Below are 16,426 nucleotides of genomic sequence, written 5' to 3'. Positions count from 1 at the left end.
TCCAGTTCATGGATCCTTTATAGTTTTTAACTTTAAGATTGTTTGTAAAGAAAAGCCCCCTTTACATTTTCACCACTGTACGTCCTACAATTATGCATGTCCTCATATAATATAATATTTAGGTCCAGAAATGGAATAATCAAAAAATACGTGATAGGTGTGTATTAGTTAATATGTAAATGTTCTTGTGAATTTAATAAATCTGTCATTTTCTCTAAGTAACAATAATACCACTGCAATGTTAACAATGACATGTTTATTTATTATTTCAATTATTTAAGACTTAGTTTGTTTTCTCCCCATTACATTTTGCTTTGTATTTAGTTTAGGCCTAAACAAAATGATGTAACATTTAGGTGCAAATATGCAGAATAGTAAACCAAAGCTTGAAGCTAAAATGGCAAAAATCTCTACAGCTACAGTAAATTTTCCAGGAGAGCTGACATATGATGGGATAAATGTAATCCATACAGCACAGAATATGAGCATACTGAATGTGATGAATTTAGCTTCATTGAAGTTATCAGGAAGTGTCCGGGCCAGAAAAGCAAGAATGAAGCACAAGAGAGCCAGTAGGCCAATATAACCCAACACAGCCCAGAAACCTACAGTAGAACCCAGACTGCATTCAAGAATGATTTTCTCCTTATAATATTTTATATTTTTATATGGGAAGGGAGGAGATATTGTTAGCCAAAGCACACAGATAAGAACTTGTATAAGTGTAAAGGCAAGAACACTGAGTCTCTGTTGTGCAGGCCCAAACCATTTCATGACATTACTTCCTGGAAGTGTGGCCTTGAACGCCATTAACACCACTATTGTTTTCCCCAGAACACAGGAGATACAGAGGACAAAAGTGATCCCAAATGCTGTATGACGCAACATACAGGACCACTCAGTGGGGCGACCAATGAAAGTAAGTGAACAGAGAAAACACAGAGTCAATGAGAAGAGCAACAGGAAGCTCAGCTCTGAGTTGTTGGCTTTTACTATGGGAGTGTCCTTCTTACTGTAAAACAGGATGGCCACCAGTACAGTTATTCCTACTCCAAACAGAGAGAAAAAGACTAACACTATACCCATAACTTCTGTGAATGACAGAAACTCTACAGTCTTTAACACACATTCAGTGTTCTCAGTATTAGACCAGTATTCCCCTGGACACTGCTGGCAGTTATTTGAATCTGGAAAGAAAGTTATGATCACTATAGTTAGAGATAAAAGATTGTTTTCATTTATGAACACCATTGCTAAGGAACTGCATCCTGAATAGTAAAAGGAAAACACAGAAAGAGCAACTAACCAATTTTCTTTGGATCTTTGATCTGGGCTTAAGTTTACCTGTTTTATTACTGATTTCTCCGTCTGCACATGTAATACAGTCATAACAGCAGACAGGTCTTCCTTTCTGTGCAGCCTTCCTAGTGCCTGGAGGACAACTCTCACTGCACACAGACTTGGGCTTCTACATAAAAAACATTAAATATACTCATATTCACACATGAGTAAACCCAATATGTTAGTATTTCTGAGACCAATTAGTATGTCTGTGAAGTATAACATGATATTGTAATGCACTATAATGTGAATATCTTTAGTAACAAAACACTTTAAATGTGCTGTTAAAAATATGAGGATCATTGTTTGCTCAGCATGGTGTTATCCTTTTGTTGCACAAAGCTTGCTGTAACCAATTTAAACCAACCTACAGACATACACAGACATACAGTACACAAATATATAATATATAAAGTGCGGGTGTAGCTTGTTGTGTGGGAACTTTGCTGTCTATCTTAAGGAGGCACAATTCTTCATAGAGTCATGGAGAGCACCGTTCATTTTAAAATAACTTAAACCTTGAAGTGATAAGTTGTTAAGTCCACTGTATTATCTGTCAAGTATTCAAATATTTTCACATTTTGTTCTATAAGTTAAGTAAAAGAAGCAATTGCTGGATAAACTGATTATTGTTGTCATTTACCTTCAGTTGTCCTCCAACCCAGATTATGTTTTCAGTGTTAAGTACAAAGCGCTGGTCAGGAGGCAGTGAGGCATCATAGTAACCCACTGCTTTAAACTGAATTGATCCATCTGAGTCTTGTTGCCAGTTCACAACTTCATACAGGGGTACTGCTTCACCAGTGCTGTTAAACCACACATGATCTCCAAATTTAACTGTAAAATTGACCTTTTTCAGAGCCTCAACCACCTAGTAAAAACACAGGTTTGGAACATAATATTAAATATTTAACAGAAATATTTACCATCTTGCTCTTCTGCCCTTTTCTCTATCTTCTACTCTTTTTTTTTTGTACAGTACCTGCTGTGGTTGTATTGTCAGGCCTTTATCGCACCCTTCTTTTTCTTTGCACTTCAACAGACTGTGTAGTGCATAAGCCACAGCATACACTGCTTTGTAGACATTGCTTGAATATCTTTGTTCAGGCACATCTTCATTGTAATTGTTTAACACAAATAGATCTTGATATCTTCTGCAATTTAATTTAGCTGAAGAAGAATTTCCATCTTTATGTGAGCATGGAAAAGCATTTTCCCAGAATGATTTTATAACATAATCTCCGAACCCTTCAACATTGATTTTTCTCACTGCAAAGCCCAGTGCTCCTCCCAGCACATGAAAAGTATTTGGAGTGATGTAATTTTTAGCAGTTATCCAAGCTTCTGCACCAATCATTTGGAAGCCTGTAATATTTTGATTACTTAACTGCTCTATTAGAAATCCCATATCCAGAAATGAAACAAATGCAACAATCACTTTTGCAGTGCTGTGTTTTATGATGTTTACCACGTTTAAGAGTTTTTCAGGCTCTGTTCTGTAAAATTTCACAGAGTACTCTACACAAATCCCCTCTTCCTGTGCTGTCTGCAAAAATTTTGCCATTCCATTGTTTCCATAATCATTGTCACTGTTCACAGCTCCAACCCAAGTCCAGCCAAAGTGTTTGACTAAGCGTGCAAGTGCTCTGCTCTGGTGATAATCACTAGCAATAGTTCGAAAAAAAGAAGGGAAATCAATCCTATTACTAAGACATTCACATGTGGCTAAGGGACTTATCTGGAAAAAGAAACACATAAAACATTGAAATAGTTATCAGTGTTGTAATTGTGTTAAACATTTACTGTTATTGTCTCTTACCACTGGAATTTTAAAAGGTCCTGTAGTTCTGGACAAAATCACTGTGGTGGACGACTCTGTATCTCCTATAATAGCGTGTATAGGAGACTGTCCAATGCATCTTTCTCCTGCTGCAAACTCCTGACCATTCATTACTGCCATAGTTGCACTCATAGAAGACAGTCTTGATCCACAGGTATCATAGATTTTGTAGCCAATAGAAACATTGGGAAGCAAAGTTTCACTTCTGTTAATCTCGTCAATTGCAAAGGTCATGATTTGAGCCATTCGGAAATCTCTAAGATTCACACTGTGAAGACATAAAACCAGTAGGGGAGACTAAATAAAATTAAAATAGTATAAAAAGCTAATAGTATTATTTTTTAGACTTACAAATGTTTTTAGATTTCAAACAAACATGTACTATTCCATATGTCATGACAGTTTACTTTTATAAATTAATTTATAAATATGATATAATATATTGCCATTAAAATCAGTTAATTATATATACACACACACCTTTATAACAATGTAACAAACCTGGAGCATGATATAAGATGAGGTTTTTGTGTAAACTCAAATGAAGGTAATGTTTCATTTCTGTGGATTGCAAAAAGTCCTCCAATAGTTATGTCTCCATCCTTGGATAGCAGTGGGTACTTAGGATCACCCATTATTTGGCAAAGACTGTTTTCTGCCTTTGCATTAAGCTGATGGAAAATCAGTGTGTACAGAAAGATAAGCATTATCCTAATAAATTAGCCAGTTATAGCTGCCAAATGCAACTGAAATGATACAGCATATGCATTTTATAGGCAAATTATTATGGATGAGTGATTGAGAATGTAGCCAATGGCATTACAGGGCAGGACATGAGCTGGATGGCAACATGTTTTTCACTTTAGGTATCACAGTTCTGATAGATGTGGTAACATTTCTCCTGTATAGGTTCTGCTTATCTTAATAATGAAGAACACATACGCATGGTCCACTGTCCTGCCAACCACACTCCACTGATGGGATTACTCCCACTGGAGCTACAGGCCTTTTTAGTTGCTGGACCAAGAAATGCATTTCTCCCACCATGTTCAAAGGGGTCTGATATTCTTTATTAAGTAAAGCATTTTTACCAAACATACTCTAAAATTTCAAGCAGCTTTATGACTTTCATCAGTCTGTCCACAAGGTGGAGAACCACATTCAAAAAGCAGTCATCAGTCATCTCAACCAGGTGCTCCTAGTTACAAATTTAAAAAAAATTCTTAGAGATATAGGTGTTTCCCCTTTAAAATTAAAGAAAAGATCCTACTTAAAAAAGAATTAATTCAGAAAGCATCTTAAACTAGGTCTTAAGTTCCAAAATTGTTAGGAGTATTAACAAATAATTTTTAAAGAGTTTCTTTAGGAACAGGGAAGGGGACAACACGCGAAGAGACAAAATGTGTTGCACACAATGCAAGACAGTAAGTTATTAAGACCCAACACATTAGAGCAGGGTTTCCCAAATCTTACCCTGGAGGGCCGGAGCACTGCAAAGTTTAGCTCCAACCCTGATCAAACAAGCTAATCAAAGTCTTCATGTTCACTAGAAAATCACAGGTGGGTAAGTTTGATTAGGGTTGGACCTAAACTCTGTATTGCTCTAGCCCTCCAGGGTAAGATTTGGGGAACCCTCAATTAGATTGTCCAGGGATCATGTCTGTGACCGATCTGATAGAGACATGCTAACTAACCAGTGGCAGCTCGTGACTGCTCTTCCAAGGGGCGCAAACTCAAAATATGTATTCAGAGTGTCATCTGTGTTGCTCGTGTTTTCAATATATGTTTGTTGGAGTATCTGGCAAATGCGAGGGTCTCTTTTATCATAAACTCTTTAGACGCATCTGCAGCATGCACTTATTTTGACAAGACACGTAATGCAGATAGGTTCACTCAACGCGGCAAACACATATTTTGAAATTACAAACCACACACATGACGGACTACATGTTGTGACGAACTTCGCATCGTGCACCCTCGAAAAAAGAAGTCACCAGCCACCATTGATGCTAACATCTACAAAACAGCACAGAAATGCCATAGCACCAGAAATAGAAGTAATCACTACATCAACTATAATAAAATATTCGGCAACTGGAAAAATGCAACTATTCAACATAGATGACTTGGGTCTGTTACTAACTTCTATAAGCAAAATGATCACACAAACTTACAGAACCTCCTGTTGCTGTTTACTTCCCAACAAATATGTCAAGTGTGACATTAACAGCATAGTGCATAAAGAATAAAGAAAATATATAATTCACGTTTTTTTAAATAAAATAATTGTTTCATTCTGTCAGCTAATGACAACATTTCTGCTAAATAGTGCTGCCACTAATGACTAATTTTCTAACGACTAATCTTTTGACAAATTTTTCGTGTCATAAACAATATAAATAACTTAAATGTAAACGATATACATAATTATAATAATAAAAAAATTCCAGTGCAAAGTAGTTACTCAACAGAAATATGAAACGACTTCTACTCTTTGATCTATCACATTATTATTACATTTTAACACAACTAAATGCTATTTTAGATATGAAGAGTTTCGTTGCAAAATGAGATAAATCCATTTTTTAACATTTTTGTCAAAACATGTTTATTATTATGTTATCATGTTATTTTGTTTTATGGTGCTACTTAGCTGTATTATTTAAGTTATGAAGGTTTAAATCAAAACAAACCAACTGCAGTTGCATTGAAATTAATTGGTTTGCACAACCAAAAAACAATATTTCTGAACAATTAAAAAAACGGTGGTTATCTCGTTTTGCAACGAAACTCTTCATATTATCTTTTCTGTTGTCAGACAAAACGAGTAGCCTATAAAACAGTGACTAAACACAACCCATTACACCTCGTGTTTAATCCAACCAGCAGTTCCTTTAACTGCTGCCAAAATCCTGATTTAGATATGCAACATTGTCTGACAAAATCACTATACATTTACATTGTAGCTTTACTAATGTTGCTCTTCTCATAATTAATGTTGTGTATTGAGCCATTTTTTATTTTAAATGCGAGTGATATAGCGCAGACAATTCGGTGCAAATACAGAAATATAAGAGAATACACTGTTGTTGTTGTTAGACAGACTACAGAACACGTGCACGGGCATACCGCATCATAGGGACAAAGCTCGCACACAGACTCACACTACTGCTAATCTTTCTTCAAGTCATGTTAACTCGATCAGTCGTCTTTGTCAGTAACATCCGAGAATGTTGACGTTTAAGCAAAAAAGAAAGTATACGGAGGAACGTACATTAAAAACACTGCCACCTTTTCACTGTCACGTGTGAGAGAGAGGCGCGCGCTGTTGAGGCGCTGCACGCAACATGAGTGAGAGAGTGAGATGCACTGAGCACTCGCAACAATGAATTGAGCCGTTTAAAATAGTAAAATAAAAATGTAAATGGGAATCTATTTGTTGCGGTCCGAACAAATCAATGTATAGAAAACACTGATCGCCTTTAACAACCAAAGACAGTCATTGCACTTCTCAAAAGAGTTCATAAACAGTACAGACTAGCTCGCCGTTTTTATTAATAATCATATAACAGTTACTTACGTTGTCCTATTTAATTTAATTTAATACCTTTATTTAACCAGGAGAGGACCTCACTGAGATTAAAATCTCTTTTGCAGGAGTGTCCTGGCCAAGATAGGCAGCCCAATATGTCATACACACATATATCAATAAAACAGTACAACACACAATAAACTAACATTAAAATACAATCTCAAAAACATATGCAAGTCATTAAATCTTTCTCTAGTGCATGTATAAGTGTTTTAAAATTGCTGAAAGAAATCAAATGGTTCAGCTTCAATGTCATTTGTAGTGAATTCCAGTCTGAAGGTGTGGCGTAGTTAAAAGCAGTTTGACCCAGATTAGTTCTGACTCGAGGTACATGCAGACTATGAAAAGACTGTGAACTAGAGGTCTTCTCGGGTCCAAAGAAATGTACCTGACCCGAAATGATCCCAATAACTTCATACCCGAACCCGACGTGCATAAATAAAATTTTTTTAAAGAAAGACCCGACCCGAGACAAACCCGAGAAAATTAGACCCGAGTCTGACCCGAACTAGTGAAAAAAATGTTTTAACCCGACTGGAACCGAATGTAAACGGCACTGACGTGTGTGCATTCTGCAGACCCACGCGCAGCAGTCAGTCAGAAAGAAACTCCGGTGGCCTTGCAACCAATTTGGCGAGCTGCTCCATTCGTTTTACTTTGTTATCTGACGACGACACCAACGTAACCGCTAAAATGTACATTTATAATTGACTGACATGTTTGTCTCAACGAAAATGAACCTTCCGACAACCACACAATGTCGCAAGCGCTCTTGGCAAACAGATGAGAGGTTTGAAAAGGACAGAGAGTTCGGGTCTTTTCGGGTCCGTTCAGAAAAAACACATTCATTTTAAAATGACCCGAGACCCGATGCCGCTATTATTGTACCCGACCCGTGTCCGAGGCACAGGTGAAACTTTTAGACCCGAACCCGATGGGGTCTCAGGTCGGACCTCGGGTTTTCGGATCTAAGTGGACCCGTGAAGACCTCTACTGTGAACGCAATGAGTAGTTACCTGCAACTTTTTGCTTAAGCATAGGCTACCACTAAGATAAGATGGTAAAAGACCCAAAATCACTTTGTATATCAATAAATACCAGTGCGTTTTCCTTCGTACAGCAAGAGAAGACCAGGAAACTCTATCATATAATGCACAATGGTGTGTAGAGAATTTACAGTTCGTAACAAATCTTAGAGCACCATGATACACAGCGTCTAAGGAGGCAAGAATATGAGAGGAAGCATGCTGATACACTACATCGCCGTAATCAAGGATTGGCAAGAAAAACAAATAATTCTATTCTTCTCTGTGGGTGCATCGTCAATAACTCCCGAGGGTTTTGGTTTGAGATGCTCATGCATTGTCATTGTGCTTTCGGACTCCTAATTCCATAGACTCACCTGCCACCGCCATTTTTCAAAATCAAAGCAGTGAATGCAGGGGGAGAGGGAAGAAAGATGATAGCATAACCAGCATTGCGTGCACAGCGCACAGACTGGTGTGGAGGTGAATTACATTGAGCCATTTGAGAAAAATAAATATGCGACTCCTCGACTAAAAAATTGCAGTGGACAAATTTTCATTGTCGATTACGTTGACTATTCGGGGCAGCACTACTGCTAAATGGAATAGTTGAAAAATGATTATTTGATGAAATAACCCTAAATTCTTTTACATTGCTGAAATGGTCACATACATGTAGAAATTATGATCAAAGGAAAATCTGGAATGGTTATTTTTTCAGTGGATATATACTGTATATTAATCAATTTTGACTAATTTGGGTAAAAATTAGTTTTCTATACCAAGAAAGTGACAAGATGAAAACCACTTTTTTCTGTTACAATCTTTCCCTAAGCATCTTTAGGTTATAATAACATTAAAAATTCAAATCTATAATTTGATTTTCAAATATTTATACTAAAAACAGATTTCCGCAAAATACAATAAATCCAAGTTTTTTTTAAAATGCTATAAATTTATTTCATTATTATAAAAGTTATTTTTTAAGTAACAAAATCAGTTGATCGATATACTGTATGACAGTGTGTTAGCATGACAGAAGTTTGATGCTGTCTTGTGAGAAAAAGCAACAGCCGTCATTTTTCTTTCGTCCGGGTGCCTCTGGCTAAATTCGATTTTGATGGCTTACGTTTCTTCCCCATCACAGAAAACCACCGCAGGTTTATCAATGCCATCAAAATTATTATTTTGTTTTTGTTTGTTGATCACAAAGCACCGCCATTATTGTTTACAATGTGTGGAATTGTGCGCTTTGATTTGTTGAGCGAATTTATTGCATTCTGCAGAGTGGTTTGGAAAAATGGAGAAAAGATGACAGAATAACACGGTGGATATTGGATTTTGCACAAAATGAAGAATTGACTTTTAATACTGGCTTAATACAATACTGATTCTAGATTTTGTAACTTAAAAAAAAAAGGAGATTATCGCGTTTTGGAACTAAACTCTTCATATACATTTACATACACATATAGTATGTGCATGAGTACAGTGAAATAGGAAAAGTATACCTGTAATTTCCAACTGATGGCTTATAATAGACCCTATACAGTACTTAAAGGAACCAATCACAATCTTTAAAAGACTGTGTCATACACAGCAAAAGGGGTCAGCCATGCCTCCTCATTAAGAAAATAGTTTTTTAATTTTCCAGAGTTGCTTTCAGATTGGTCCTGAATCGCTTAAGCAAAGACTTCTACATAGAAGTTTTAAAGCTAAATTTGGAGCTCTCTGAGAGGTTTCATGGATTAATTGGTGTGCAGTATAATCCACAAAGTGCACAGTGATGAGTAAGAGTAACTATCTTTTTATCTACTTTTAAAGGGGACATACAGTATTATGAAAATTCGACCTTTTCCATGTTTAAGTGCCATAATTGGGTCCCCAGTGCTTCTATCAACATAGAAAATGTGAAAAAGAAGAACCCAGTAACTTAGTTTTGGTTAACCATTCTCTGCAAGCATGTGAAAAAATAGGTAATTGAAATGTGTCTCCCCTTGTGATGTCTAAATCAATTTTAACATGCTATAATAAATTATCTAAATGGTATTTTGAGCTAGAACTTTACATATGTACTCTAGGGACACCAAAGATTTATTTGACATCTTAAAAAAGTCTTGCGAAATGTCCCCTTTAATAGTAAAAACTCAGGAAACAAACAGGAGAATATAAAATCACACATCAGGTAAACTAAACGAGAATGGACAAACAGTGGATGCATCCAAAATCTAGACAATTTGAAGGCAAGAAGGTACCAAGGCATGTCCGAATCCAGTATTTGGATTACTTCCTGTCTCCTAAGATACTTTCATGATCATCGCCCCATAATTCATGTGTGTGCGCAGGAAATGTGATTGGTTAAGCCTGGACAAGAAAAAATAAAATGGCAGCCAAGAATGGGACTGGATCCCAGAAAAATTGCTCTCTGTTTAAATTTCAAACAGAATACCATTATGCGGCCTATGAAGGCTGTCCAAATGTGTACCCCAGAGCTGCTTTCATGCCACCAAAGTCAATAGGGTTTCAGCAGTAACAACATAAAAAAGTGCTTTCATGGAACAAGTGTAACTTCCGATAAACTCCGTAAAGAATCAATAACAACAAAAGTCTTTTTGGAGTAGTTTATTTCTAATAACAAGCAAAATAAACAACAAGTAGATTATGTTAGTTCAAATCATAGCTAAAGAGTATCAACAACTACTAATGTTACTGTGTAAAATGTATAATTTATAATGAATACAATCTTAACTACAGATCTGGCAAACCTCCCTTCACATAGCAGTGATCCATGATTGCTGTCACCCCTCATCTTTAGGAAACCAAAACATTTGTTATTTTCAATGATTTATTTATTCCAGAGTGCTGTTTAGCCACTAGCCAAACCATTAAACAAACAGTAACTGAAAGTTAAGTCACGCCCAGACGCATAACCGTGACAACGCCATGTGTCCGATGAAACCGCACACTTTATCATGATGCAGCATGGCAACAAGTCAGCTTTGGACATAGCCCAATAAAGAAAACAAGAGTGCTTAAATCCTAAAGAGGATGAGGGAGATAGCTGGCAGGTGAGGATGATTGTAGACACTTGACAGGTGAGGAAGCGTGCAGGATGATGGGAGATGTATTCCAGATGAATGGCAAATGGAGAATTCATGGGGAAACAGGCAGGGTACAGTGACAAAATAAAACACAGAACCATATTTAGTGTGTCTGTAGCTAAACGAGACATTATGTTGGGTTGTTCCGCTTTACAAAAGTATGTCCCAGTGTGTGCATACTCTAATGTTCTGCACTCAAAAGTATCTACTTTGCCAACACAAAAACAGAATTTCAGACAGAACAGAGAACACACCCCATCCCCAAACATGTGTAAAGACTGTAATACAGAAACACCAGACTGTCATAAAAAAGATAAGAAGATTTTGAGAAGAGGCATCTTTGTAAGCCTCACCTACTCTTTTGTGTATGCTTTGGGCAAAAAAATATTGAAATGAAGCATGTTGTGACGTTTGACTTTACAGAAGGTGCTTGTTTTTGTGTCGCTTTGGATAAAATGGTCTGCCATATATGAGAGGCCTGGCTCATTACTGTAAAAATCTGATTTAGTGGTTCTTTTACAATGTCATTGGGGCCCTCCCATTCTGGGTGGTTATAGTAATTGAATGTATCCAAATTCAATTTGAAATAGCGTTGAAAAAGCTTATTAAACATTTTAATGTAATCTTATTTCTTACCAGGCCTTAATTTGTGTTTTTCCCAACAAATGTTCCTTTGTATTTTGTTCAGGCCTATAAAGTATTATGTAACATTTAGGTGTAAATAAGCAGAAGAGTAAACCAAAACTTGATGCTAAAATAGCAAATATCTCCACAGCTACAGTAAATTTTCCAGGTGAACTGACATAAGCTGGGATAAATGTGATCCATACAGCACAGAATATGAGCATACTGAATGTGATGAATTTAGCTTCATTGAATTTATCAGGCAGCTTCCGAGCCAGAAAAGCTAAGATGAAGCACAAGACAGCCAGTAGGCCAATATAACCCAACACAGCCCAGAAACCTACAGTAGAACCCAGACTGCATTCAAGAATGATTTTCTCCTTATAATGTTTCATATTTTTATAGGGAAAAGGAGGAGATATTGTTAGCCAAAGCACACAGATAAGAATTTGTATAAGTGTAAAGGCAAAAACACTGAGTCTCTGTTGTGCAGGCCCAAACCATTTCATGACATTACTTCCTGGAAGTGTAGCCTTGAATGCCATTAACACCACTATTGTTTTCCCCAGAACACAGGAGATACAGAGAACAAAAGTGATCCCAAATGCTGTGTGACGCAACATACAGGACCACTCAGTGGGGCGACCAATGAAAGTAAGTGAACAGAGAAAACACAAAGTCAATGAGAAGAGCAGCAGAAAGCTCAGCTCTGAGTTGTTGGCTTTTACTATGGGAGTGTCCTTCTTACTGTAAAACAGGATGGCCACCAGTAAAGTTATTCCTACTCCAAACAGAGAGAAAAAAACTAACACTATACCCATAACTTCTGTGAATGACAGAAACTCTACAGCCTTTAACACACATTCAGTGTTCTCAGTATTAGACCAGTATTCCCCTGGACACTGCTGGCAGTTATTTGAATCTGGAAGGGAAGTTTTGATCACTGTAGTTAGAGACAACAATATTTTTTTGTTATTTATGAACACCTTTGTTAAGAAACTGCATCCTGAACAATAAAAGGAAAACACAAAAAGAGCAACTAGCCAGTTTTCTTTGGATCTTTGATCTGGTCTGAAGTTTACCTGTCTCATTACTGATTTCTCCATCTGCACATGTAATACAGTCGTAACAGCAGACAGGTCTTCCTTTCTGTACAGCCTTCCTAGTGCCTGGAGGACAACTTTCACTGCACAAAGACTTTGGCTTCTACATGAGAAACAACATTTAACATAAAATTTTACAGACTTTGACGAATGATGATATGCCAATATTTTTAAGACAGCAAATTGCATCTTTGAAATTTTACTGGTGTTGTTTTGGAAAACAACTTTTCTGTTCTGTCTATTTAAATTGGTTTAGATCAAACGGAGTATAGATCACTGATCTTTGTTTTTATCCATCCAATGAAGTCATTATTGCCCTTGATACAGTTGTTAATGCAGTTCTTTGAATTGATACATTTGGCATTCTCTACCTGAGTAAAAATGAACAGATTGTTGTTATTTACCTCTTGTTGTCCTCCAGCCCAGATTATGTTTTCAGGTTTAAGTACAAAGCGCTGATCAGGGGGCAATGAGGCATCATAGTAACCCACTGGTTTAAACTGAATTGATCCATCTGAGTCTTGTTGCCAGTTCAAGAGTTCATACTGGGGTAATGTTTCACCAGTACTGTTAAACCACACGTGATCTCCTGTCTTTACAGTGAAATTGACCTTTTTTAGAGCCTCAACCACCTAGTGAAGAGACAGATTCAGAACATTATAACAATATAAGCAGTGTAAGACATCTAAGGTTACCCCACATTCTGTTTACCTGCTGTGGTTGTATTGTCAGGTCTCTCTCACAACCTTCTTGTTCTTTGCACTTCAGCAGACTGTGTAGAGCATGGGCAACAGCATACACTGCTTTGTAGACATTACTTGAGTATCTTTGCTCAGGCACATCTACATTGTAATTTTTTAGCACAAGTAAATCCTGATGTTGGGTGCAGTTTATTTCATATAGAGATAATTTCTCATCTCTTTGTAAGCACTGAAAAGCTGTGTCCCAAAATGCTTTCATTACATAATCTGCAAACCCTTCAATATTCACTTTTCGCACTGCAAAGCCCAGTGACCCTCTCATCACTCGAAAACTGTTTGGAGTGATGTAATTTTTTGCAGTTACCCAAGCTTCTGAGCCAATCATTTGGAGGCCTGTTATGTTCTGAATACTTAGTTGCTCAATTAGTAATCCCATATCAAGAAACGAAACAAATGCAACAATCACTTTGGCAGTGCCTTGTTTTATAATATCTACTACTTTTTTAATTTTCTCAGGCTCTGTTCGGTAAAATTTTTCAGAGTACTCTACACATATTCCCTCCTCCTGTGCTATTTTTAGAAATGTGGCCATTCCATAGTTTCCATAATCATTGTCACTGTTTACAGCCCCAATCCAAGACCAGCCAAAGTAAGTGACTATGTGTGCAAGCGCTTCACTGTAGTGATAATCACTAGCAATAGTCCTGAAGAAAGAGGGAAAATCTTTCCTATTACTGAGACATTCACATGCAGCTAAGGGACTTATCTGAAAAAAGCAAAGACAGGAAAAATGAACAAAGAGTGATACGTCTGGTAATTGTGTCAAAGATTTTGTGTCCTTGTTTCTTACCACGGGAATTTTAAAAGGTCCCGTGGTTCTAGACAAAATCACTGTGGTGGAAGACTCTGTATCTCCTATGATAGCGTGTATAGGAGTTTGTCCATTGCATCTGTCTCCTGCTGCAAACTCCTGACTGTTCATCACTGCCATAGTTGCACTCATAGACGACATTCTTGATCCACAGGTATCATAGATTTTGTAGCCAATAGAAACATTTGGAAGTAAAGTTTCACTTCTGTTAATCTCGTCAATGGCAAAGGTCATGATTTGAGCCATCCGGAAATCTCTTAAATTTACACTGTAAAGACAAGTCAGTAGGCAAAATGAGAAATATAGTATACAAAGGCGGAAAGAGTAAACAGTTTGTTTTGATATTTTGAAATGTTATGTTGTATACATAAACTTGGCAATATGTTAAGTATTTGCATTTTATAAAATAAATGTGTAACTAAGATAAAGTGTATTTATCAAAGCAAGTTTGTAATAAATACATTATGTGCTCTGTCTTCTAATAACTCCCAGTTTAACCAACCTGGAGCAATACAGAAGCTGAGGTTTTTGTGTGAACTCAAATGAAGTTAATGTTTCTTGTTTGTGGATTGCAAAAAGTCCTCCAATAGTTATGTCTCCATCCTTAGACAGCAGCGGGTATTTGGGGTCCCCCATCATTTGGCAAAGTGTGTTTTCTGCTGTTGCATTAAAATGGTGGAAAAGCAGGAGTTTGTAAAAAAAGATAAGCATCCCAAAGATTGAGCTCAACTGCAGCTCCTAAACGCAATTGACCTGATACAATGTTTGCACTTATATAGATGTAATTAATATGGATGAATGATTAAGAATGTAGCCAATGACCTCACAGGGCAGGGCATGTTTTTTCTCTATGTGGTATGTCAAAGGTATGTCACAGACCTAAGGCTCTGTGTCTCTGCTTTGATCGCTTTATCTTTATTAATAATAATAATAATAATACATTTATTTTGTATAGCGCCTTTAAAAGTAGCTTTCTCAAAGCACTTTTCCAACTTTAGACACCTGTATCAGAAACTAAAAAAATAATAATTGAAGCTACATTTCTAAACATCCATCTATTCGTCTTCATTAGACTTAATTTTTAAAATGTGCAGAATCTAAATCACTCAATACATTTTTATAGTCTTTTATTTAGCAGTTACCAAATATAAATCTATAAACCTATTAACTATATACCTTACATGTTTATACAATATATAAAACATATCTGTATAAACTGTATGTATAAAGGTTATAATGCTATAAAAGTTTAAGTCTTTTGTGCATGAGGTGGTATTACACTTTTTATTTTTGTGTAGGATATAGTGTAGCTATATTATTGTATAGTGTTAATATCAGAAGCTTTTTTATTAATATAATATAAAAAATATCACATTTGCTCTATAGTCTCTCTCCAGTTGTAATTTTGAAATACTTGAAACCTAACCCTGCAAACCCTTTTCCACATGCAGACACCAGGGCTGCGTTCCCCGAAACCTTCTTAGCTCTACGTCGTTCTTAAGTTGTACCTTAAGCTGTACCTTATCTTTAATACGTGTTTCCCAAGACGTTCTTAGTTACGTATCACTTCTGTAAGTCATTCGTTGGAAGGCTCTTAGCTATACCTTATCCCACTTGACTCGGCTAGGGGCCATGACTGTGATAAAAGCTTATGTATATTGCAGTCTATATAACTAAATATCTATAAAAAAAAGTTGAAGTACACTCCGTGTTAAATTAGGCATTTTTTATTTAAAGAATAAAAGATTCACATAATTAGACATCATTTCACTGATGGTTGTTAGATTTTAAACTATTAAAAAACTGTTGGGGAAACTATGGCAGGCAACTATACAGCGAATCTTACTATTTCATTTATGCATTTCAAATCCGTTAAATCTTTAGTTTACCGGCTATTTTAGCTGCAATAAAACAAATCAAGTAAAATCGCATGCCACGGGAGCACATTCATCACAAATTCATAATTGTTGATTTTCCTAAATATTATTATTGATGTTAAGTCGACTTTGCATCAAAGTTTTTAATTTGAGGCAGCTGCATGCCATATTCTTTATAAACACTCAAAAGAAACTGCTCCACTTGATTATTGCTTGTATAAGATCAACAAATTTTCCACATTAAAACTAATCAAAGCTAAAATCTAAAACAATCATAATATATATTTATATATCATATAATATATATTTTTATGTTATATTTACTAACCATAAGGTAAACAGACAGGCGCG

General features: G+C 36.3%; 2 protein-coding genes across 2 annotated transcripts; both read right to left on the bottom strand.

Moving 5' to 3' along the window:
- Nucleotides 1-260: 260 nt before the first annotated feature.
- LOC129419577 (extracellular calcium-sensing receptor-like) lies at nt 261-3,927 on the bottom strand. The gene is made up of 6 exons (XM_055174736.2): nt 3,683-3,927; nt 3,161-3,449; nt 2,324-3,079; nt 1,985-2,212; nt 1,345-1,468; nt 261-1,187 (listed from the first exon to the last, which is right to left on the bottom strand). Exons 1-6 carry the CDS (start codon nt 3,886-3,888, stop codon nt 277-279), a joined length of 2,514 nt encoding a protein of 837 aa, XP_055030711.2. The 5' UTR covers nt 3,889-3,927; the 3' UTR covers nt 261-276.
- Nucleotides 3,928-11,531: 7,604 nt separating this feature from the next.
- Nucleotides 11,532-14,982, bottom strand: LOC129419842 (extracellular calcium-sensing receptor-like). Its single transcript, XM_055175032.2, has 6 exons — nt 14,701-14,982; nt 14,178-14,466; nt 13,338-14,093; nt 13,031-13,258; nt 12,606-12,729; nt 11,532-12,445 (listed from the first exon to the last, which is right to left on the bottom strand). Exons 1-6 carry the CDS (start codon nt 14,907-14,909, stop codon nt 11,532-11,534), a joined length of 2,520 nt encoding a protein of 839 aa, XP_055031007.2. The 5' UTR covers nt 14,910-14,982.
- Between the last annotated feature and the right edge of the window lie 1,444 nt (nt 14,983-16,426).

This window comes from Misgurnus anguillicaudatus, chromosome 15 (genome assembly GCF_027580225.2).
Source record: "Misgurnus anguillicaudatus chromosome 15, ASM2758022v2, whole genome shotgun sequence".
NCBI classification, from domain to species: domain Eukaryota; kingdom Metazoa; phylum Chordata; class Actinopteri; order Cypriniformes; family Cobitidae; genus Misgurnus; species Misgurnus anguillicaudatus.
Note: the sequence above shows the minus strand (reverse complement) of the source record. Positions and strands in the feature narration are given on the sequence as shown.

Excerpts from the sequence above, each read along its gene's own strand:
- LOC129419577 (XM_055174736.2), bottom strand. The coding sequence starts at position 3,888 with ATGCTTATCTTTCTGTACACACTGATTTTCCATCAGCTTAATGCAAAG. Across the intron at positions 3,450-3,682 it reads CATCTTATATCATGCTCCAG|TGTGAATCTTAGAGATTTCC; the intron begins GTTTGTTACATT and ends ATGTCTTCACAG. Across the intron at positions 2,213-2,323 it reads TGACAATACAACCACAGCAG|GTGGTTGAGGCTCTGAAAAA; the intron begins GTACTGTACAAA and ends TGTTTTTACTAG.
- LOC129419842 (XM_055175032.2), bottom strand. The coding sequence starts at position 14,909 with ATGCTTATCTTTTTTTACAAACTCCTGCTTTTCCACCATTTTAATGCA. Across the intron at positions 14,094-14,177 it reads GACCTTTTAAAATTCCCGTG|ATAAGTCCCTTAGCTGCATG; the intron begins GTAAGAAACAAG and ends TGCTTTTTTCAG. Across the intron at positions 12,446-12,605 it reads AGAAATCAGTAATGAGACAG|ATTCAAATAACTGCCAGCAG; the intron begins GTAAACTTCAGA and ends CTTCCCTTCCAG.